The sequence below is a fragment of the Gadus chalcogrammus genome, chromosome 10 (assembly GCF_026213295.1).
Source record: "Gadus chalcogrammus isolate NIFS_2021 chromosome 10, NIFS_Gcha_1.0, whole genome shotgun sequence".
NCBI lineage: Eukaryota > Metazoa > Chordata > Actinopteri > Gadiformes > Gadidae > Gadus > Gadus chalcogrammus.
In genome coordinates, this window is record NC_079421.1 from 9,951,234 (window position 1) to 9,976,936 (window position 25,703).

At 42.0% G+C, this 25,703-nt stretch overlaps 2 protein-coding genes across 3 annotated transcripts in view; both read left to right on the forward strand.

Moving 5' to 3' along the window:
- The window catches only part of LOC130390448 (CD209 antigen-like protein E), a 48,228-nt gene that overhangs the window by 12,722 nt on the left and 9,803 nt on the right, over window positions 1-25,703 (forward strand). Inside the window, exon 1 of one of the 2 annotated variants that reach the window (XM_056600414.1) lies at window positions 25,396-25,475. The exons of the other annotated variant lie outside the window; for it this stretch is intronic. The gene's annotated coding sequence lies outside the window, so the exon portion shown is untranslated. Of the gene's footprint in view, window positions 1-25,395; window positions 25,476-25,703 lie in introns of those variants that run through there. 2 annotated transcript variants of the gene reach the window in all.
- On the forward strand, window positions 15,903-17,270 carry LOC130390450 (putative nuclease HARBI1). Its single transcript, XM_056600416.1, has 2 exons — window positions 15,903-16,956; window positions 17,065-17,270. The coding sequence occupies exons 1-2, from the start codon at window positions 16,064-16,066 to the stop codon at window positions 17,213-17,215; spliced, it is 1,044 nt and encodes a 347-aa protein (XP_056456391.1). The 5' UTR covers window positions 15,903-16,063; the 3' UTR covers window positions 17,216-17,270.

Genomic DNA, 25,703 nt, shown 5'->3' on the forward strand with positions numbered 1-25,703 from the left:
CACATAACACACAAACAATTTAATTGTCCCAGGGTCGCTACAATATCGTAAATACGAATTCGTTCTGAGCCTATTTTTGCCATTTATTTACCGTGTTACTATGGCAGAATAAAGAATAAATTCATGCATTATCATTCAACTTGAACATGTGTTTTTACAGTATAGAGTGGTGGAGAGGGATGACGTATGTTGGCAAACCCGGAAGTGAGCGTCGCCCTCGGTTCCCTTGACAAAAAGCCAACGGGTTTTCCATTGGATTTTGGATTATTGCAGAAAACTCCTCAAAAACGGAAAATAAATAAATCAATAAAAATAACCGTGCTCCAAAGAACGAAGTGTAAACCAATGCATTCTGAATGGGAGTGTTTCTCCGATTTTTTCCCATGCTACACAACGAAATGTAAACCCATGCAAATAAAGACTTCATGGTCATAATAATTTAAATATCATTAATCTACTACTGAGTGTGTAGGGAGGTATTCTATTTTTTTCAACGGGGCTGAATCCAGTCACTTGACCGTCATGGTTGCTATGGTGGTTGCTATCGACTGCCCCCTCTAATAACTCTAAAAACCACGCGGCAAAGGAGCTGCCGTCAATTGGGTTGTTTTTGTCGTAAACTAGGGTCCGATGGTTGAAAAATAGACAGTTATTCCAAGGTATCCTTAAAAGGCAGCTTGGATGTGTTTATTTTCTGCAGTTTAGACTTCTTCTATAACTAATTCTTGAAAGCAAAACACCAAGCTCATTGATTTAACGAGGGAGGGTTATTTGAAACAATTTATTCAATAAATATTTGTGAGAGGTCATTCCTTCTCCTGATTTTACTTCCTATTTATGTATAGGGTAAACCCCTACTGTCCACAAGCATCCCCCCCCTCCCCATATGGATTTGGAGAATTGTTGCCACGTCCCAGTGGTGGAGGTATATATATGAAAGAGGGCATTCAATTATAGCCTACTACAATGATCAATTAGGAGGCCGAAGCCCTAAAGGAAGTGATGCAATAGGTGACTGAGTCGACAACATTTAAGTAAGCTGTATAGCGTCTCTTATATATCAAAGGGGGTCTCAAAGGACGCATACACTTCAACCTGTGGCTCCAGCACTACAGGAAATGACTCAGCAAGTGCTCCATCTCGTTGCAACTCACCCAGCGGCTCGCTAGCAAGATTTTGGCCTGAAGTTCTTCCCAGACCTACACCCTAGCCATCCAAAATGCATATCTGAGAATCAGGCCTCTCTTTAATAATGACAAAAAGTTATGAGAGAAACACACATTAACTTTTTTTTATCTCATAAGCGGCGTGGTGCCGGCTCCTTTTGACCTTTTGACCCCCGACTTCAAAAACGTGGCCACAGGCCAGCTGTGTCTACACACCTTTAGCCACGAATGTACACCTCCATCCCACAAAAAATGGGGACTAGAAACTAACCTCTGTCTTATGTACATTTACTGTACTGTTGGAGGTCACGCCTCTTTGCCAACCTTTTCGAGATAGCTAGGGATGCTAAAATGTTTACACACATTTCCCAGGGCCCCGTGAACGACATATCCGAGATTTGGAGTTCTAGCCCATAGAGAAAAAAAGTTTTCCCAAATGGAGTGTCATTTGGACAAAGCCCCTCAGAAGTGTAGCCTGCAAGACCTAATGGTTCAGAATGTGGTGGAAAAACAGTTTTTGAGATAGGAAGGTCCTACCGCCCTGAAATTTTAATACCTTATTCTAGGGCAGTGATCCTCACTATTTTTTTGACAAGAGCCACATTGGCATTGCAAAATCAAAAGGAGAGCCACTTTTATGACAACATGCTAAGTCACCTTTGCAAATGTGCATTTCTTCATATAAATTGGTGTTACGTCCAAGACTTAAGGGGATGAGGGGAGTAATACAATTATGTTATTCCCAGGACTGGTCAGCGAAAGAGAGGAAAAAGAGACATGTGCCTTGTTAAAAAACAGGAGTTTATTATATTAACAACACCGTCAGGTTGAACTCAAAACGCTGGCCTGCAAAAAGAGCAAGGTACGTCTTGTTACTCTGTTTTCTGGGAATAATTGACGCAAGCAGAAACCAGAAAACAGGCCGTTTTTTTGTTTTTTTGTTTTGACAAGAAAGCGAAAATGTAAATTTCAGTTCGTTTATTCGTTTTTTGGTTCTTACTGAGCGAAACGAATATACCACTCAATATCTGGTTTCCGCCGGTGGGCGGGTCCTCTTATTGGCTAGCGTGCTTCATTGCCCTGTGCTCTTCATAATAAAAGTTATTCCGTTTGATAATGTCGACAAAAATATTACTGTATTATAGACACTAGCAGACACAGAGGACAAGACCACCCACAGTCAAGACTGACACGGCTTCAAATAACAATAATAGTATTCATAATCATTTGAAAATGAGAAGTTATGAAGTTATGATGACTTCAGTGCAGTTGATGTTTAGCCACAGTTAATACATGCAGAGCAGACCTGAGATCGCTGGCTGCTGATTTCCTCACAGCCTAAGAGCTATGAGGAATACAAGTGATCACAACACATTTCTGACAGCTGAAAATTGCGCATTTGTTGACCTTTATCCATTTAAAGTAAACAAATATTTTTTTCTTGTTGAAAGATATTTTATATTGTTTTCATATTATTATTTACTGATGGTGTTTACAGAATGCGAGTGCGTGTTATATTGAAAGCGAGTCTGGGTGTGCCTATGAATATAGTGAAAAACATTAAATAACCTTAAAAAACAGTGAGTTTTTTAAGGTGCTGTACAAGCAAATCATATTGTCTACTCTGTACAGTGACAGGGAGTGTAAAGTAACCTACTTCATTCAATATCGAATAGGCCTATACTGTAGCCTACACTATGTACAAATGGTTTTGCTCATGGCAGTTGTGACAGTCATTTTAACGTGTCAGCAGGCAAGCTTCACTCATTCCAGGATGCATTATGCGTTGTCCTATAGCCAACCCAGTCTCACCAATATGCGTACAGATCGCACGGTTTGACACTTTCAAAATGTTTGCAGTACATACGCCAAATGACCATTTCGCGTGCATATGATACGCAAAACCCAGCATTAACTGAATGGGAAATGCAATATTTTAGGACAGATTCACCATTAAACGTGTTTCTAATGACATTTCTAGCGAGAAATGTACTTTTCCCTTGAATAATCTTCAGTCAGTGATTGTGTCTGATCTTTAGTTTTATAGTTATTAGGAAGATTTTATCGGCTCGCTCGCATGTTTCAACAACGTCAGGTTGTTAGGGACGCTGCTTTTGCTAAACTAGCAACTCACGTGTTTCCTGCGTTTGTGTTATTAAACCGTTACTTTATGTAACTTTTAATGATATCATCTTGTTAGAAACACGTATATCTGAGAGCCAACCCAGTCGCAAAAAGCATACGTTGACAGTGTACGTTTTCGTGAACACTGGATTACGTCGCATTTCAACATAAAATAGCGTGTTATACACACACACACACACACACACACACACACACACACACACACACACACACACACACACACACACACACACACACACACACACACACACACACACACACACGTCACACACACACTGCTAAATAAATAAATAAATACTAAGGCAGAATAAAGAATAAATTAATTCATTATCATTCAACTTCCACATGTGTTATTACAGTATAGTGGTGGAGGGATGACGTATGTTGGCCAACCCGGAAGTGAGCGTCGCCCTGGGTTCCCTTGACAAAAAGCCAACGGGTTTTTCCATTTGATTTTGGATTATTGCAGAAAAATGTGAATCTTTGAAGCACCTGATCAAAAACTGAAAATACATCTAGTGTACACTAGATGTACAACCCTACTGTCCACAAGCATCACCCCCCCCCTCCCCATATGGATTTGGAGAATTGTTGCCACGTCCCAGTGGGGGAGGTATCATATATATGAAAGAGGGCATTCAATTACTACAATGATCAATTAGGAGGCCGAAGCCCTAAAGGAAGTGATGCAATAGGTGACTGGGTCGACAACATTTAAGTAAGCTTTACTTTGAGGTCTCTTACATATATCAAAGGGGGTCTCAAAGGACGCATACGCTTCAACCTGTGGCTCCAGCCCTACAGGAAATGACTCAGCAAGTGCTCCATCTCGTTGCACCTGCACCCAGCGGCTCGCTTGCAAGATTTTGGCCTGAAATTCTTCCCAGACCTACACCCTAGCCATCCAACACGCATATCTGAGAATCAGGCTTCTCTTTAATAATGACAAAAAGTTATTAGAGAAATACACATTAACTTTTTGTTATCTCATAAGCGGCGTGGTGCCGGCTCCTTTTAACCTTTTGACCCCAGACTTCAAAAACGTGGCCACAGGCCAGCTGTGTCTACACACCTTAAGCCACAAATGTACACCTCCATCCCACAAAAAATGGGGACTAGAAACTAACCTCTGTCTTATGTACATTTACTGTACTGTTGGAGGTCACGCCCCTTTTCCTGCCTTTTCGAGATAGCTAGGGATGCTACACACATTTCCCGGGGCCCTGAGAACGACATATCCGAGATTTGGAGTTCTAGCCCTTAGAGAAAAATGTTTCCCCAAATGGACTGTCATTTGGACAAAGCCCCTCAGAAGTGTTACCTGCAAGACCTAATGGTTCAGAATGTGGTGGAAAAACTGTTTTTGAGATAGGAAGGTCCTACCGCCCTGACATTTGAATACCTTATTCTAAGGCCTAACTGGGACCCCCGCACCGAAACTTGGCCCGGTCGGACCCCGAGTGCAGGAAGGGGGGGCCTGGACTTTCATAATCCTCGCTCAACTGTAAAGGATGTTTGGTCGGATGTTATGACGAAGAATCATAATGTGAATGGGAATATTCTATAAATGTCTTGATATCATCTTTCGTCTCAACACTTCTGCTGCAGCCGCTTAAAGTCTCACTCCGAGAACCTTAAAATATGAATCAATCCATTAGAAGTATAAAAATATCTTCCCGGTAGCGTAACGGGGCAAACAAGGTGTCCTTTGACATCTACGTTTCGAGGCGATTGCAACAGTGCCACACATGATCATATTTGAATATGTTTCGGGGTAGTAATTAGCTGTCGATTTTGGAGGCCTTTATCAATAATGACCAGCTATAGATTTGCTTCCCGATGGAGATTTTTGACAAATTACATGTTATTTAGCATCTACACGTTAAGCTGAGTCCAATGAGATCAAGCTCGCCCTCTTGCTACACCGAGATCATGTCCTAGACCTAGGTGTACCATGTAAAATACATGTTACCATTTTCTAGAGTGTCATGCTTGGTGTCATTTAGGGCTGTCAATCCTCCCCTCAAATCATATTCGAATTTCTAATGCTTCTTATGTTGAATATTCGAATAATATTCGAATATTTTAATTTTTTTCATTCATTCATTCATCATTATATACACCGATACCATCTTATTATTAGGCCTACGTCCCACGTCCACTAGAGGGCGCGTTAACCAAATCTGTTATGTAACATTTGCAACAAGTTTTACCAAATCAATACAAAACTTATATAAATAGGTAAGATATAACGCCAGAAATATTCAAGCAATGATGTTTAATGAAGAAGCATTCAAATACACACACTGCAATTTTAAGTATCAAAAAGACAACTCTTCATGAAAAGACAAGCAGGCGATTTTCTTAACACATGGATAAAGTAAATAAATTAAATCATATCAAAATGAAAACATAAATGCTTATGGCTGCAGCATTTAAAACAGAACTGGTGATATTTTCTGTACTTTTATAGTAGTGCAGTGCAATAGTTTTGTAAACTTTTGACCAACAAAGGCCCAAACGCCACGGATATTAAAATATATCACCGCGGAAATAAAGGTGCTTGTGGCAGCAGCATTTAAAAAGGCAAAGTTTGAAACAACAACACTGGTTATCTTTTCTCAGTAGTGCAATATTTTGTAAACTTTTGACCAACAAAGGCCCAAACACAGAACGAAAATAAAGGTGCTTATGGCAGCAGTATTTAAAGCGCCAAAGTTTCAAACAACACTGGTTGTTTCTGTACATTTACAGTAGTGCAACATTTTGTAAACTTTTAACCATGACACAGATCCAAACAAATTAACATCTATTTTGTCACAGTTGTCAACATAAACAGAACAGATCAGAGCAACATTTTATCCTAAATGTTCAAGTTGTTAGCCAGAAACACTAGACGATCAACATTTTCTGGATTTAGTGCAGAGCGTTTTTTATCCACTACAATCCCAGCCGTGGAGAAAACAGTTTCTGCTCTTACCGAGGTCCCAGGGATGCTCAAGTAGCGTCGGGCCAGCAGAGCTATGTGAGGAAATCGCACTTGTGCCGTCTTCCACCAGGCCAGTGGGTCGCCGTGGGTGGGCAGAGGGGTCTCTCTCTCGTACATGGTCATCTCTTGTTGAATAACATCGTGTAGTGCTCTATCACAGTTTGTGTTTGTGCGTTGACTGTAAATGTCCCCAAACAGGTCCCCCATAGCACTGAGAGCTGTTATGTCTTGGTGCTGGCAATCCGCAGCCTCGTTGCCCCCGTCTCCCTCTTTTTGCTCCGCTATCGCGATCAGCTCCTTTTTTACTTTCTCTCGCAGCTCCAGCTGTTGGTCACGTGTTAAGTGGACCAGCAGGTGGAAGCGTGGGTCAAGGTAGCTTGCGGAGTTGAGCAACATGTAGGCATCTTTGTCCTGCCCATAACGCTTTGCTAAATCATCTGAAATCTTTGTTTTCATTTCACGAATTGCAGCTGGATCGTCAGGGGAGGTCTGTAGTTGTGATAGAAGAACAAACTTCAGGGGGAGAACGGCTGATGCGGTTGGGAATCGGGGTGTTGATAAAGCCTCAGTCGCCACTTTGAATGGCCTAAGCACCGCTCTCACCTGCTCCATGAGGGACCAGTCAGTAGTACTCAACTCCAGACGACACAGTTTCTTTTCCATGATAACAGCTGCAACCGGAGCTTGCTGCTCAGCTGCCCGACACACCATATCATACGTGCTATTCCACCGAGTAGCGCAGTCGTTGATAAGCTGTGCAGGTTTAACTCCAAGCAGCTTCTGTTTAGCTTCTAGGAGGTAGCTGTCCGTGGGCGACTTGTTAAAATGCAGTGCTGTGGCCTTAAGTCTGCTGAGCGGTGTTTCAATAGCTCGCACTGCCAGCCCCCTCCTCACAGCCAGGTTAATAGTGTGCGCCATGCAGGGGAGATTGGTGACTTGCAGGTGCCTCTCCACGGCGTTAATGTAGTTACCAGCGTTGTCTGTAGTGATGGCAAGAACTGACTCATGACTGACGTTGTACTCTCGGAGGATGTTATCTATGACCTCGGCAACATTCTCGGCAGTGTGGCTTTTTTTTAATTCTGTCGTTTGGAGAACGATATCCTTCATTTCCCAGTCCTTGTTTATGAAATGTGCCGTGACCGTCACATATGAGTCTGTGGCCACTGATGTCCATCCATCTGTGGTTAGGGCGATCGATTGTCCACTAATAATTTCACGAATGTTTTCTTTAGTGGCATCATAGAGCTTTACAATTCTGTTGGTAATTGTCCCACGAGAGGGAATCGTGTACCGTGGCTCAATTTCGCGGATGAACTCCTTAAACCCGTCCCCCTGCGAGATGTTAACTGGCCTCATATCTTTGCAGATAAACTCAGTCAGCTTTTTCGTTATTGTCTCTTGCCGCCCAGCTGGCAGACAACGAGATGAGGAGGGAGGCAAAAACGACGTTATTCTTGGCTGTTTTGACCGTGGCTCTTCCTCAGCCGCCAACTGTTCTGCGTACTCGGAGTAATGCACTGAATGGAGGTGTGCGCTCATGTTGCTCGTAGTCGAGTGGTATTTTAACGACTTGCAGCATAATTTGCAAATTACGGTTTCTCTTGATGTAATCTTCCCGTTTCTCGATGGAAATCCAAAAAAATTCCACACGGTGCTTTTTAAGTTTTTAGGAGTTATGCTAGTTTCCAGCTCTGTGTCTGCTCGCGCGCTGCTCCCCGCCATCTTGTAAGCATACAATTCTGAACGTCACGACGCACGACGTTGACTTTGATTTGCGTCGTTGCTAGGAAAAAGTTAAATGTAATTCTTGACTGAATAAAATTTGCTTAAAAAAAAAAATAAATAAAAAAAAAAAGTTCGAACGTTAGTTGCCGCACTCGAATGTTCTCCTTTTTTAAAAATTCGAATTATATTCGAATAGCGAAGTTCGTTTTGACAGCCCTAGTGTCATTGGACTCAGCTCAACGTGTAGATGCTAAATAACATGTCATTTGTCACAAATTTCTATCGGGAAGCAATTCAATAGCTGCTCATTATTGATTAAGGCCTCCAATTTCGACAGGTAATTACTACCATTAAACATGTTCGAATATGCTCATGTGTGGCACCGTTGAAACCGCCTGGAAGCGTAGATGCTGAAGGACACCTTGTTCGCTCTCTTACGCCACCGGGAAGATATTTAAATGCTTCTGATTGACTAATAAATTGATTCAGCTATTCCCCCAGAAGTCTGGGGTCAAAAGGTCAAAAGGAGCCGGCACCACGCCGCTTATGAGACAAAAGTTCATGTGTATTTCTCTCATTCATTTTTGTCATTATTAAAGAGAGGCCTGATTCTCAGATATGCAGGGTTGGATGGCTACGGTGTAGGTCTGGGAATAACTTCAGGCCAAAATCTTGCAAGCGAGCCGCTGGGTGCAGGTGCAACGAGATGGAGCACTTGCTGAGTCATTTCCTGTAGGGCTGGAGCCACAGGTTGAAGCGTATGCGTCCTTTGAGACACCCTTTGATATATAAGAGACCTCAAAGTAAAGCTTACTTAAATGTTGTCGACCCAGTCACCTATTGCATCACTTCCTTTAGGGCTTCGGCCTCCTAATTGATCATTGTAGTATAATTGAATGCCCTCTTTCATATATATGATACCTCCACCACTGGGACGTGGCAACAATTCTCCAAATCCATATGGGGAGGGGGGGGTGATGCTTGTGGACAGTAGGGTTGTACACTAGACATAAATAGGAAGAAAACTCAGAAGGAATGACCTCTCATAAATATTTATTTAATAAATTGTTTCAAATAACCCTGCCTCGTTAAATCAATGAGCTTGGTGTTTTGCTTTCAAAAATAGGTTATAGAAGAAGTCTAAACTGCAGAAAATAAAAACATCCAAGCTGCCTTTTAAGGATACCTTGGAATATCTGTCTATTTATTAACCATCGGACCCTAGTTTACGACAAAAACAACACAATTTACGGCAGCTCATTTGCCGCGTGGTTTTTAGAGCCATGTAAGCATAGATATATATAGAACACTAGATACGCCACGCCCCCCTCAGCCGCGGCACACGGAGCCGCCATCTTGCGTGGGTCTTGAGTAGGTATTCTCAGACTGTCAGACAGCCATAGATATATATGTTCACAGCTCATTTCTCAAAAAAAAAACGATGCCAGTTCACTGTGCTGCTTTCAAGTGTGTACACCGTCGTACAGTACAAACCAGATCAGAGGAAATCACTTTATAATTATATATAGTTATATATAACTATATATGAGAGTTATAAGCTAAATGGATAAGATATTTACTTTTTGAGAAATAAAATGTTCATCTTAGTCCAGCAGAAACATTTCTGATAGTAGATATAATCAGTGGCAAGTTAAATGTCATGTGTTAAAAAGTGTGTTTCTTGTATAACATAGAGGAAAAAAAAAATCTTACTACCACTTAAAATCAAACATGGAATATCAACTATGATGTTTTTAGTGTCATCCACTGAGCCATCACCGCTCAAATTTGCTACATCTTTGTATGAATTTTCCATATGGTGTAATGCACTAGACAGCGGGTTGACCCATTCAAGATGGCCGCCGCGGTGGCCGTCAGCCGACCGGAGCTCAACATTGCCGTGACGTATCTAGTGTTCTATATATATATATGCATGTAAGGATTAGAGGGGCTGGTCGATAACAACCACCATAGCAACCATGACGGTCAAGTGACTGGATGCAGCCCCGTTGAAAAAAATAGAATACCACCCTCAGGAGATTAATGATATTTAAATGATTATGACCATGAAGTCTTTATTTGCATGGGTTTACATTTCGTTCTGTGTAGCATGGAAAAATCGGAGAAACACTCCCATTCGGAATGCATTGGTTTACATTTCTTTCTTTGGAGCACAGTTATTTTTATTTATTTTCAGTTTTTGAGGAGGTGCTTCAAAGATGCTAATTTTTCTGCAATAATCCAAAATCAAATGGAAAAACCCGTTGGCTTTTTGTCAAGGGAACCCAGGGCGACGCTCACTTCCGGGTTGGCCAACATACGTCATCCCTCCACCACTATACTGTAATAACACATGTTGAAGTTGAATGATAATGAATTAATTTATTCTTTATTCTGCCTTAGTATTTATTTATTTATTTAGCAGTGTGTGTGTGTGTGTGTGTGTGTGTGTGTGTGTGTGTGTGTGTGTGTGTGTGTGTGTGTGTGTGTGTGTGTGTGTGTGTGTGTGTGTGTATGTATGTGTGTGTGTGTGTGTGTGTGTGTGTGTGTGTGTGTGTGTGTGTGTGTGTGTGTGTGTGTGTGTATAACACGCTATTTTATGTTGAAATGCGACGTAATCCAGTGTTCACGAAAACGTACACTGTCAACGTATGCTTTTTGCGACTGGGTTGGCTCTCAGATATGCGTGTTTCTAACAAGATGATATCATTAAAAGTTACATAAAGTAACGGTTTAATAACACAAACGCAGGAAACACGTGAGTTGCTAGTTTAGCGAAAGCAGCGTCCCTAACAACCTGACGTCGTTGAAACATGCGAGCGAGCCGATAAAATCTTCCTAATAACTATAAAACTAAAGATCAGACACAATCACTGACTGAAGATTATGCAAGTAAAAAGTATATTTCTCGCTAGAAATGTTATTAGAAACACGTTTAACGGTGAATCGGTCCTTAAATATTGCATTTCCCATTCAGATAATAATGATTAATAAAGATCATACACATTCACTGACTGAAGATTATTCAAGGAAAAAGTAAATTTCTCGCTAGAAATGTCATTAGAAACACGTTTAATGGTGAATCTGTCCTAAAATATTGCATTTCCCATTCAGTTAATGCTGGGTTTTGCGTATCATATGCACGCGAAATGGTCATTTGGCGTATGTACTGCAAGCATTTTGAAAGTGTCAAACCGTGCGATCTGTACGCATATTGGTGAGACTGGGTTGGCTATAGGACAACGCATAATGCATCCTGGAATGAGTGAAGCTTGCCTGCTGACACGTTAAAATGACTGTCACAACTGCCATGAGCAAAACCATTTGTACATAGTGTAGGCTACAGTATAGGCCTATTCGATATTGAATGAAGTAGGTTACTTTACACTCCCTGTCACTGTACAGAGTAGACAATATGATTTGCTTGTACAGCACCTTAAAAAACTCACTGTTTTTTAAGTTTTTTTAATGTTTTTCACTACATTCATAGGCACACCCAGACTCGCTTTCAATATAACACGCACTCGCATTCTGTAAACACCATCAGTAAATAATAATATGAAAACAATATAAAATATCTTTCAACAAGAACAAATTATTTGTTTACTTTAAATGGATAAAGGTCAACAAATGCGCAATTTTCAGCTGTCAGAAATGTGTTGTGATCACTTGTATTCCTCATAGCTCTCAGGCTGTGAGGAAATCAGCAGCCAGCGATCTCAGGTCTGCTCTGCATGTATTAACTGTGGCTAAACATCAACTGCACTGAAGTCATCATAACTTCATAACTTCTCATTTTCAAATGATTATGAATACTATTATTGTTATTTGAAGCCGTGTCAGTCTTGACTGTGGGTGGTCTTGTCCTCTGTGTCTGCTAGTGTCTATAATACAGTAATATTTTTGTCGACATTATCAAACGGAAGAACTTTTATTATGAAGAGCACAGGGCAATGAAGCGCGCTAGCCAATAAGAGGTCCCGCCCACCGGCGGAAACCAGATATTGAGTGGTATATTCGTTTCGCTCAGTAAGAACCAAAAAACGAATAAACAAACTGAAATTTACATTTTCGTTTTCTTGTCAAAACGAAAAAACGGCCTGTTTTCTGGTTTCTGCTTGCGTCAATTATTCCCAGAAAACAGAGTAACAAGACGTACCTTGCTCCAAAAAGGTACCAGGATAGTCAGTCATGCAATCGGTTAACACAAAATACCGGCCTCCAAAAAAGAACCAGGAAACCAACAGAACAATGTTAAAAGATTCCCTGGCCACAGTCACCTTTCCACTGAAAGGGAGACATCAAGGCTTAAAACACACAGCTCACCCTTACCACTGCAAGGAAGTGACACACTGAACCAACCGAACTGCAGGCATCGGCCCACAGGCCGTAACAACAAAACAACAAAAAAGTAATAACAATGGATTTTCATTTAAAGGTTGGGTACGCGATTTGCGAAACGCCAGCAGATTTTGAAAATACACAACTCAAATGGTCCTACCCCCTCTCCTTCAACGCTGACTCTGACTCCACCCATTCCAAGTACCTGGACGCGCAATCATGCACGAGCGTGAACAGAGATGCGCGAGAGCGAGCCAGGCTAGCGTAGGTTTTCGTTTAACAACATGGCACTACATTCAGCTGTAAATTGCACCCAGTACCGCGGGAAGAGGCCCTGTCTTATCACAGAAAACGATCATTTCTAAAAACTCCGGCCAAAGTGGAGATTTCTGAAAACGCCGGTTATGTGTTGTCGTATCAACGGGGGGATTTTAGGTTCTGAAGCGTCACATTATGCACCAGGAAATGCTTAACGTCATGTGAGCGTCCGCTGTACCGTATTGGTCCGAATATAAACACAAACCCCATTGTAATACGACCTATATTTGGAAAAAAGATTTGAAGACCAGATCTTGATTTCATGAATAAATCAATTGTATTAATTGAAATAATATACGAAAATAAAAAGGCATAGAATAAAACACTGCATTGCCACTAAACAGTAGTGCAAATAGGCCGTACTGATGTGTACACCAAAGACTTCCTGACACTCCTCTGCCCCGCTGTGTTCGCTCTGGCTGTGGTCGCTCCGAACTGTTTTGGCCCGTGGCAAAGCGAGTCATCCTCGCTGCTGTCCAAGGCATGTTGAGACGCAGCATTTATTTAATGCTCATATGTCCTAGTGCTGAAAAAAGGTTATATGAAAAAGTGTGAGGGTAGCGGTGGTGCGCTAAACTTGTTCTGTGAGCAGCTGGATGTGAACCATGGTGTGAAGGAAGTGAACACAACGATCGATTTTCAACTGTGCGCGCATGCACTGGTGTATTGAGCTGCGCTGCTAGTGCTATATATCTTTTTTTATCAATGTGACGAGTTGCGAGTCTAGTGCAGGCCGGGTTTTTTTTCCCAGCACCCCTGCTGAGAATACGTTCTCGCGGCTATGGTTGCACCAGATGTTATAAACATTAAACGGTCACATAAATCATTACTATTTTTAGAAAATGTATGTTTGTTTCATATAATTGTATTGGAAGTCCTGGTTTTCACTAGGTTGCCGCGGTGTGGACATTTTCACACCGAGTAATACACACGTCTCAACACCGGTATTACCGAGTATAAACGGTATAAACTTTGAAACTAGGTCAACCGCCACACAAGCATCGGTTTTTAGACCCTTCTCGTCCTTCAGTTGCCGCAAACGTTCAAAAGCAGCGCCTAGGATTATTCTTGATTTCAGTTTTTCTCTTTCAGCGTTTTTATTATCAATTACTCTCTGAAAAAGAGTTTTCCTTCTCTTTGCTGGTGGTGGTGGTGGTGGTGGTGGGGATGGTGGCGTCTTGTCTGCCATGGAAATTGTCTTCTACTGCTAGGTCCAAATGTGGATTAACTAGTTCCAGTAGATACCGCAGGATAACAACAAACAGGAGCTTGCTCTGGGTCACGAGCTCTGGGTCACGAGTACTGCACGAAGGGGTCGCGCGCGGGGCGCGGGGGAGGGGGGAGGGGGAGTGCAGTACGACCGTTTGATTGACGTACTTACTGTCCAATGAAACTCGGTGGCAATGGAAATGATTGGCTGGAGTTTTTCAAGCCCAAAAAAGCGAATCACCTACGCAACCTTTAAAGGTTGCGTAGGTGATTCGCTTTTTTGGCCATTTTTGCAAAATTACTTGAAATCCTTATCATAACCCGCTTACAGCCACTGAGTTAGAAGTACTGACATGAAAATTAAACTTGTCAATCATCTGTGGAACGGGCAGGGCTCGAAAAACTCCAGCCAATCATTGCCATTGCCACCGAGTTTCATTGGACAGTAAGTACGTCAATCAAACGGTCGTACTGCACTCCCCCTCCCCCCTCCCCCGCGCCCCGCGCGCGACCCCTTCGTGCAGTACTCGTGACCCAGAGCAAGCTCCTGTTTGTTGTTATCCTGCGGTATCTACTGGAACTAGTTAATCCACATTTGGACCTAGCAGTAGAAGACAATTTCCATGGCAGACAAGACGCCACCATCCCCACCACCACCACCACCACCACCACCAGCAAAGAGAAGGAAAACTCTTTTTCAGAGAGTAATTGATAATAAAAACGCTGAAAGAGAAAAACTGAAATCAAGAATAATCCTAGGCGCTGCTTTTGAACGTTTGCGGCAACTGAAGGACGAGAAGGGTCTAAAAACCGATGCTTGTGTGGCGGTTGACCTAGTTTCAAAGTTTATACCGTTTATAATCGGTAATACCGGTGTTGAGACGAGTGTATTACTCGGTGTGAAAATGTCCACACCGCGGCAACCCTAGTGAAAACCAGGACTTCCAATACAATTATATGAAACAAACATACATTTTCTAAAAATAGTAATGATTTATGTGACCGTTTAATGTTTATAACATCTGGTGCAACCATAGCCGCGAGAACGTATTCTCAGCAGGGGTGCTGGGAAAAAAAACCCGGCCTGCACTAGACTCGCAACTCGTCACATTGATAAAAAAAGATATATAGCACTAGCAGCGCAGCTCAATACACCAGTGCATGCGCGCACAGTTGAAAATCGATCGTTGTGTTCACTTCCTTCACACCATGGTTCACATCCAGCTGCTCACGGAACAAGTTTAGCGCACCACCGCTACCCTCACATTTTTTCATATAACCTTTTTTCAGCACTAGGACATATGAGCATTAAATAAATGCTGCGTCTCAACATGCCTTGGACAGCAGCGAGGATGACTCGCTTTGCCACGGGCCAAAACAGTTCGGAGCGACCACAGCCAGAGCGAACACAGCGGTGCAGAGGAGTATCAGGAAGTCTTTGGTGTACACATCAGTACGGCCTATTTGCACTACTGTTTAGTGGCAATGCAGTGTTTTATTCTATGCCTTTTTATTTTCGTATATTATTTCAATTAATACAATTGATTTATTCATGAAATCAAGATCTGGTCTTCAAATCTTTTTTCCAAATATAGGTCGTATTACAATGGGGTTTGTGTTTATATTCGGACCAATACGGTACAGCGGACGCTCACATGACGTTAAGCATTTCCTGGTGCATAATGTGACGCTTCAGAACCTAAAATCCCCCCGTTGATACGACAACACATAACCGGCGTTTTCAGAAATCTCCACTTTGGCCGGAGTTTTTAGAAATGATCGTTTTCTGTGATAAGACGGGGCCTCTTCCCGCGGTACTGGGTGCAATTTACAGCTGAATGTAGTACCATGTTGTTAAACGAAAACCTACGCTAGCCTGGCTCGCTCTCGCGCATCTCTGTTCGCGCTCGTGCATGATTGCGCGTCCAGGGGCCGTTTTCACTAAAGTAGTTTAGACTGGTCTTTGGGGTAAGATGGGTCTTAAGTTAATTTATAGACCAGTCTTATGCAAGTAAGTCAGTTTCACAAAAGTTAAGACCAACTAATTTTAGACTTAAAAAGTTAGCCACCTCACCCCCAGACTAACACAGGTCTAAAGTGCTATGTAACCATGGTAACCAAAAGTCTGTTAAAGTCAACGTTACAGTGCTAAGAGAAAAAAAGAGAGATGGCACATAATTTGTGGTTTGCTGATGAAATTATGGCGAGAGCTGTTAGGCGAGAAAGAATATTCAGGGATCGCACTAACCCGCTGGAAATGTATAACCAAGATGAATTTATCAATCGGTTTCGTTTGCCCAAAGAAGCCATCCTTAGGCTGACCGATGACTTGTCAGACTCACTGGGGCCTACAACAGCAAGGAGTCACAGCATTCCAGCTCTGCTACAGGTTTGCACTGCAGTAAGATTTTATGCAACAGGCAGTTTTTTAAATACTGTTGGTGATACTCTGGGTTTAAGCAAAGCCTCTGTGTCCCGAGTGGTGCACAGGGTGTCAAGTACCCTCTCAGATAAGCTTCCAAAATTCCCAACACAACCTGCAGAGTTGAACAGCATTAAGAGGGGATTCTTCAATGTTGCAAGGTTCCCCAACGTAATAGGGGCCATTGACGGGACACATGTCCGAATCCAGGCACCATCGGACCATGAACATTTGTTTGTGAACAGGAAGGGATATCACAGCCTCAACATTCAAGCTGTTTGCGATTCAAACCTAAAGTTTCTTAATTGTGTGGCCCGCTGGCCTGGATCGTGTCATGATTCGAGAGTCCTACAAAATTCTCAGCTTTACCAGGCATTCGAGGATGGCATTATTGATGGAATCTTGTTGGGTGATTCTGGATACCCGCTGAAGCCATGGCTCCTTACTCCCTTCTTGAATCCTACCACACCAGCACAGAGGAATTACAATGCAGCTCACTGTTCTACTCGAAACACAGTTGAGAGGGCATTTGGGGTTCTCAAAAGGCGGTTCCACTGTCTCCATGGGGAACTGAGGATGATACCTCAGAGAGTGTGCAACATTGTCTGTTCGGCTGTTGTTCTACACAACATTGCAAGGTAGGCCTACCTAACCAAACATAACATTTTCAGACACTGGACTTCCATAAACATATTTAACTAGCCACACAAAAGCCAATCATTTTGGTTTGATTTGTCATTTATAAGGGATCTCAAGCTACCTGATCCTGAAGAAGAGGAGGGAGTTGATGAACACAATAGAGAAGAAGATAACAGAGAAGATGAAGAGAACCAGCAAGGAGCTGGTCGATTTGTTCGTCAAATGTATGTTGAGAGGATCTTCAATGCACGATACTGATATAACTAAAAACTTAATGAAAAACACCGTTTATGTCATTATTCAGTTGCTCGATTTCCTTTATTTCTTTCTGTTACAAATGTTATTAAATACAAGCACATAAAGAGTGCATAGTTGTTGTTTTTTTGTTCATTTTAGTTTTAAGGCAGTGAAGTGCAAAAAATAAATAAACAACAGTAACAACAGCATTTCATAAGTATTTGTTCAATAAATATCCGTATAAATATATTTTACATTGTATTCTGTGTATCTGTGTAATTCATAAATAGAAATAGAAAATCACTCCTCCAACCGCCTCAGCCTCTGCAATTGTCCATGGAGGTGTTCTTTTTGAAGCTGTAGGACTTCAACCTCCAGAAGTAGTTTTTTCTCTTCAAGCAGCAGATTCGAATACTGCTTTTCAAGGACCATGGACATGGTAGCCTTAATAGTTGATGATCTCGGATGCTGTTCCTCCTCCTCCTCCACCACCACCATGATCTCGCCAGGGGTCATGGATGCTAAAAAAAGGTATCAAACCAATGTTTTAATGAACAAGTAGAAATTGCAGGAAGGTTTTCCACTCTCACACAAACTACTTCTCGTCTTGCACTATGATCACTAGCGTCCCTCTGCACATTTATATCACTGTCAGTGACATATATGGCCAGAAAACGTTTGCCTGTAAATAATTTCTTAAACAGTTAATCAGTAATAGCTTACAAATATCACTTCTTGTGGAGACCGTTTGTAATGAACCGAAGTTTGTTTACTTTGATGAATATGCTAATCGGTCTCTATGGAGACTCCCCTATAAGCTAGCGTTCAGCTAACGTAGTTTCTATCACACAGTTAAACATGTAGCCTAATGTTAAGTGATGTTTTTAGATCGTTGTTATGCGATAAGATTACTAAAATGTATTCTTTACGTCTGCTCAGTTTTACAGTGTACTGAGTAAAGGTTTGAAAAGAACTTCAAGCTTCAAACTTTCTCTTGGGGAAACTGTTAACTATCTGCCGAGCCAATGTATCTAACGGTGTGACGGTGCAACAGAGTGACAACGCCACAAACACACACACACACACACACACACACACACACACACACACACACACACACACACACACACACACACACACACACACACACACACACACACACACACACACACACACACACACACACACACACACAGAAGTGGGGGCAGAACTGTCAGATAATACCAGGCTTACCTGTGTTTACATCTTCGTGGTCTACGGTCTCTTCGTGTGGCGTTTGCTGTTCCGATCGACCCGTCAGGGCAGGCAACAGGTTACGGGGGGATGAGGTGATCTCGCCGTCAGTAGAGTTGCAAACGCTAGGTCTGAGGACGCCGCTAACCCCACTTTCCCTGCCGCCTTGGATCCCCCAGAACATGGGCGACTCCTCTCCATAAATCTCAATTACCATTTCGGTAGTGACTTTAAGTTTCGGGAAACTTCCTCCTCCCGTTGGCGGATTTTTACGTTTAAAAATCTCCTTCTTTGCCTCTTGGACCATATTTTTGAAACGCTTCTGCACAGCACCGACATCTCTGGTAACAGCTGGATTTACGCTGTTTACAGATGTGGCTATTTTTTTCCAAATCTCATTTTTTTTCCGGTTACTACATTCCTCCGAGAATTTCCCTAGCAGGGTGTCTTTGTACGAGTTGAACTCGTCCAAAAGGCATAAATTTTCGGAATGGGTGAAAGGCGCAGAACGGTTTGACTCGACTCGGTCCGCCATCTTTTTTGTTTTGAAAAGAGTCTTAAATTACCCACAATTACCCACAATTCTTTGCACTTAGTACAACTTAGCATAGTCGGTGTCTTAACTGTATAGTGCAACAGTATTATTTAGACGTCTATGTCAAGTCCGACTATATCCTACAGATAGACTATAGTCACAGTCTATCTTTGTGAAACCGGCCCCAGGTACTTGGAATGGGTGGAGTCAGAGTCAGCGTTGAAGGAGAGGGGGTAGGACCATTTGAGTTGTGTATTTTCAAAATCTGCTGGCGTTTCGCAAATCGCGTACCCAACCTTTAATAACCCAAAATAGGACATCGTAGTAAACGATTTCTGTGGATGTTGTATCTGTCCTGCTTTTTAATGAGGGCTAATTTAACTAACCTTTACAAGATGGTCAAATGTAGATCTACAAATGGCCTATAATAATTTTTATAAACTAACTTACGATATAAATAAACGATTGTTTCCTTACCCCCAAGCCACACTCTCCGAATGTTTCACCCCGGTGAAAAGTTCGTCGTTCTCCCCCCTCAGATTGATAAATTGAGCAGTATGCTCCTGGCTCCCTAAAGCAAAACCAAATGTTAGAATTAGTTTTACTTCACACTAACAAACAAAAGCAGCTTAAATAGCAAAATAACCAAGTTAGCTGTGTAATCAATCCCAACGTCTGTAACGTTACGGTCTGAAAACCAGGGTCCACAACCTGTGTTTGCGTTGGTCCATTTATCTAACGTTACAGAATAGCAAATTATCTATATAATCGCCTCAATTTCGGTAAATATAACCATTTTGACCTCTTAAATTTGAAACTATAGGGCTTAACGGGTGTTCTTAGTTACCGTTACAGCTTCACTAACTGTAACGTTACCTTACTTATATTGCCTATTACTTTAATGAAATAAGTTTTAAGGATAAATTATTTGTGTTTTTAACGATACAAATTAGTATTTTAACATTTGTGTTGTTAAATACTCGAGTGACTGGAAACCAAATACTTACATTTAAATGAAAAACTCAAATCCACATTCTCCGCCATTGTTGTTTTATTTTTTGGATTGAATGCGCAATGAATCTTGGGAGGGATACGTTGGGCCGTGAAGGATCTTGGGATACGTTGGGCCGCGAAGGATACAGCCGATGCATCCAAGATATGGATGCATCCTTCAAATCCGGGAAAAGAAGGCTGCATTCGTAGGCCGCATATGAAGGACCCTTGGAATTGGGACAGCACTTGGCGCGACGCTGTGACGCAATCGGCGTCGACGCATCCTTCGAATGCAGCCTTCGAAGGATGCGTCCCCTGAATTGGGACACAGCCCGTCATTTACGTTCTCTGGCTGCTACCTGTTTTAGGGACCGTCAACAAGTTACACTCACCGACTGGTGGCAGAGACGTTACCATGGAATTGTTTCTGGAAATAAATCATATAAAATAACATAAAAATCGCTAAAAAATAAATTTTGTCACCTGATTGTAGTAGTAGTTGCCAATGGTGGGCTGCTACTTACTGCAGGTAGCTTTGCTAATATATTGCATTATTGTTAAACGGGATGCAATTAATAATTTCAAATATAGTTTGGTCGATTTTTGTCGAATATTAAACTATTAACTGCATTATGATTAACTATATTGCAATATATTTGTGTGATTAATTTCCTGAAACAATTCCATGGTAACGTCTCTGCCAACGGTCGGTGAGTGTAATTTGTTGACGGTCCCTAAAACAGGTAGCAGCCAGAACGTAAATGACGTTGTTGCACAGACATTGATGGCGACAACAAGTGTTTGTGATTTTTCGCGATACGGTGTCCTAAATCGTCCTCAACATTGTAAGCCCGTAATGTATTGCACTTATGTTGATGAATCCGATTGGGTGGTCAACCGAATATCCGGCAGATATCAAACCGGAGGCTAACTTGCAGTTGCACCTGTTGAGGTGGCATGCTCCGGTAGAGCTGCTCTTTAGCATCGCGCTAACCGGGGCTAAGAGAGCCTGTCTCTTCCCGTCCTATTAACTGTACTTATGGGAGAGAGTCCGATTAAATCCGGATATTTTAATAAATTGGGTGTTACAGGTTTTAAACAACATGTCCGAGTTATTTGAATGACAGAAGCTCCGCTAGCTCGATGCTAAAGGGCTAACCGGAGCTAACAGCCTGTCCCCTCCCGTCCTATTAACTGTATTTATGGCTATGCCTTTTTCTCTTTTCAATATGACCAAACACAATGGCCAGAGGACCAGCATCCTTTCTTAACTGATAAACAAAATAATCTTTGAGTTCTACATGTTCTAGAAATGTTCATTAATTGACAGTCCTAATGTTTATTTTCTTGTCTTCTGATTCTTGAAGGGGAGATTTGGAGGTACCTGGTCAGGTCTTGGTCAGCCTTCAAATCCCAGATGTGGAGACTGCAGGGATACCTCACAGAGAAGACACTAAAGAGTCATCCCTCATTCATCGAGTGGACTCATTGGTTTGCGAATGACCACAAAGATGCTCCCATAGGCAGATTGCTGCATGGCATTCACCACTTGTCATTCAAATTGTAGAGGTTGAAGCAGTCTTCCTTGTGGTCACTTGCCATAACACTGTCATGTGTTTTATGAAAACACCATCAGTAACATTTAAATTTAGTTGATGTGGACGGCTCTTTTTTTTGTCCTATTTCTTCAGTGTTCAGTGCCTGTTTGTGAGATGCATTGTTTGAAAGATAAGCCTTTGATTTTGTTTAATTTTAATATGTCTTTCATCAACAGTGGTTTGGGGTTTTATAACAACAATTAAAGTGCTTAACTACTGGTGAACGATGTTGCAGAACATATATGGTTTGTGCGGATTGCATGGAAAAGGGAATAACCAGTTACAACTTATATGGTAAGAGCCTGGTAATACTATGGAAACAAACGAGGCTTCCTTTTACAGTACAGTTTCAGCTTACTTACCGGGTAAATTGTCGTCTTTTACTTGGTAACGTCGCAGAACGTACATGGTACAAGTTTGTGTTGACTGCATGGAAAAGGGAATAATGTATTACAAATTATATGGTAAGAACCTGGTAATACCATGGAAACAAACGAGGCTTCCTTTTACAGTACAGTTTCAGCTTAATTACTGGGTAAATTGTCGTGTTTTACTTGGTAACGTCGCAGAACGTACAAGTTTGTGTTGACTGCATGGAAAAGGGAATAATGTATTACAAATTATATGGTAAGAACCTGGTAATACCATGGAAACAAACGAGGCTTCCTTTTACAGTACAGTTTCAGCTTAATTACTGGGTAAATTGTCGTGTTTTACTTGGTAACGTCGCAGAACGTACATGGTACAAGTTTGTGTTGACTGCATGGAAAAGGGAATAATGTATTACAAATTATATGGTAAGAACCTGGTAATACCATGGAAACAAACGAGGCTTCCTTTTACAGTACAGTTTCAGCTTAATTACTGGGTAAATTGGTGTGTTTTACTTGGTAACGTCGCAGAACGTACATGGTACAAGTTTGTGTTGACTGCATGGATAATGGAATGTATCTATTATAAATTATATGGTAAGAACCTGGTAATACCATGGAAACAAACGGCTTCGTACCCAGTATTTAAGAAGATGTACCATGACACTAGGAAAACTTCCTGCAGAGGTTGTTACCAGGTAAGTAATTCCATAGTGGTAAATTGTATAAACCCTTTCTAAATGGGTGTAGCTATGAATAATAACTAAGAAAAAGTATTTTATTGGAAAGTACTATGCTAATTTCTAGATAGTACATCATTAAATTTGGGCTGTTACCAACATAAACCTTGGATAATAGGTGTTTCTAAGAATTGGTTGCCTAATTTCCTAGGAAGTACACATTATCTGAGTTATTACCAACCTAAAACAGTTACAACTACACGCAACTTAGTTGAGTTGATGGGTAATAGTGGAGGTTTTACTTGGTACATCAGCTGTAATTCCTCTGTATTTACCTTCTTATTACCAGTGGTAATTACACAGTAATACACTATAATTTACCGGATAATTCCTCTGTATTTACCTTCTTATTACCAGTGGTAATTACCCAGTAATACACTATGATTTACCATGTATTTACCGGGTAACTACCTCTGTATTTACCTTCTTATTACCAGTGGTAATTACCCAGTAATACACTATAATTTACCATGTATGTACCGGGTAAATACCTAGTAATTAGGGGACTGTAAAAGGAAGGGTTACCAATATAATATTACATAAATACCCATACATAATATTGTTATTATTATATTATAGTATATTATATAGATATAGAGCTCCAGGACTCCGCAATGCCGCATGCTGTGGTTCAGTCTGACAGAACATTGGTCAATAGGCAGCAGCTCATTTGCATTAAAGCTACAGACACCAGAAACAGAGCATTCTGAAGGGACTGACACGGAGGGAAGAGCGGTAGGTGAGTTTTCTTTTCCTGAAAACTATTTCCAGCCAACAGCTTCAAAAACATGTTTTCTGGAACTCAAATACTATGTTTACTTGTTGGGAAAACACCATAATATGTCTCCTTTAACATTATTATATTGCTCTCGTCCCCGGTCACACGAGCACCAAGTCATAATATTGAATGTGTTATCTATCGATATTTATCTTTTATCGTTTTACATTTAAACATATTTTATTTTTATTTTAATCCTTGCCGTCCGAGTTTTGGCGTAGACCGGCGACCGGCCAACGTTCATGTCCTGGTCTCGGAGGTATTCATGTCCTGGTCTCAGAGGGATTCATGTCCTGGTCTCAGAGGGATTCATGTCCTGGTCTCAGAGGGATTCATGTCCTGGTCTTAGAGGGATTCATGTCCTGGTCTCAGAGGGATTCATGTCCTGGTCGCAGAGGGATTCATGTCCTGATCTCGGAGGGATTCATGTCCTGGTCTCAGAGGAATCATGTCCTGGTCTCAGAGGGATTCATTTCCTGGTCTCAGAGGGATTCATGTCCTGGTCTCAGAGGGATTCATGTCCTGGTCTCAGAGGGATTCATGTCCTGGTCTCAGAGGGATTAATGTGGGGCTCAGCAGCTGATCATGAATCCTCATGATCAGCGAGGATTCTCCCTCATCAGGATCAGTGGAATCTGTTCATGAACTGAGTTATATTGTGCTATCTCCTTTATCTAGTTTATTACAAGACATGCAAAAATTGCTGTGAAGGAGCTGGGGCCCAAAACCCCGGGGCCCGGAGTGGATGCTCTGTTGTTAGTCATCCAGCCCCTCTCTCCCCTCTCAGGTTGCTGGAGCCTGGGTGGACAGCGCACTGGTAGGAGGTGGCTGGGTGGGATGGGCGTGTGTTTGTGTGCGTGTGTGTGCCTGCTTGCGTCCGTGCGTATTTGTGCGTGTGTTTGTGTGCGTTTGTGTTTGTGCGGATGTGTGCGTTGGTGGTGTAAAGGAAGGCTGGCTGGGGGTGCGCCCCCTCAGCCTCCATCCAGCCCTCCATCTTACTGCCCGTCAGCCCCTGACAGAGGGTAGCCATGTTGGGGCCCTGGACGTCACCCCACCCCCGTCTGTTTCCACGGTGACCGATTGTAAACTCCTACCCAGGCTGCTTTTCGACTGAGACACATTGAACATGAACACCAAACTCCACCACACGCACACACACTTCCCTCTTCCTTTGTACCGTGTTCATCCCCAGTCTCCCAGTATGAACCCTTGAGCAGCGAGGACCCGTATCTGCTGAGTAAGAACAGAAACAGGAACAGAAACAGAAAGCTGCGGTATGGATGAGCAGAGTGTGAGGAACCCTGAGAGGAAGAGGCCTGTGTAACTAGACTGTTAACTTAGTATAACTAGACTCATCCCAGCGCCTCAAACTCATCCAAGCGCCTCGAACGCAGTGAGGGTTAGGGTCATCTTCACACTGCTGCGCTGTGTAGAACCCAAATTATGTTAATTTCATTTTACAGACCTTGTTTTGTTTCTGTGTGTCATTGTAATGTAATTGCAGAGTGAACTGCCGAACTGGGCTGTGACGCGGCCACAGGTAAGACATGCCCTAGAGCGGGAGTGGATGGAAAGTAGAACCCTTTTCGAATGGCACACATCTCACATACTATCTCTCTTGCTGTATGAAGAAGAAAGACTCAATTCATGTAGAAATTTTCACTCACCAAAACCAATGTGTAGCACCCACTTGGGTGGTGTACATCAGCCATTCTGCACCAGAACGCTCACCACACACCAGCATGAGGTGGAGAGTGAGGGAATTAACGAGTCAGCCAATTAAACAATGTATGACCATGTGATGCTTTGTCTGCAAAAAGGATCCCTGGTGTCTGCTAATGACCTCTATAATCCTTAACTCAGGACTTAAGGGGGCTGACTTGAGACTTATTGTGAAATAGTAGCAGTTTCGACGCCCTTGCTTTAGGGAACTGATGGTCTTCAAAGCCGTGGGTTTGGATGGGGTATCGTAGCTGTTCGGTCCGTGGGGACGCCGATGAGTGTGTGGTCCGTCTCTACCTTTAGCCTCCAGGGTGAGTACCCTTACATTATAGAGAATCCTTTGACAACGTCAAAACGTAAGTATTAATGGGGGTACTATGTTTTGGTTCTAATAAAATATCATAGTAACTTTTATTTGGTTGTTTTGGATAAAATATTTTTTACTATACTGTTCAAAATAATAATTTCAATATGAATACATATAATTTTCTTTTATTCCCTAAAATCGATTTGATCCAAGGATTGAATGCATTTATTAC

Coding starts and splice junctions, on each gene's coding strand:
- LOC130390450 (XM_056600416.1), top strand. CDS start 16,064: ATGGCACATAATTTGTGGTTTGCTGATGAAATTATGGCGAGAGCTGTT. Junction 16,957..17,064: donor GTTCTACACAACATTGCAAG/GTAGGCCTACCT, acceptor GTCATTTATAAG/GGATCTCAAGCTACCTGATC.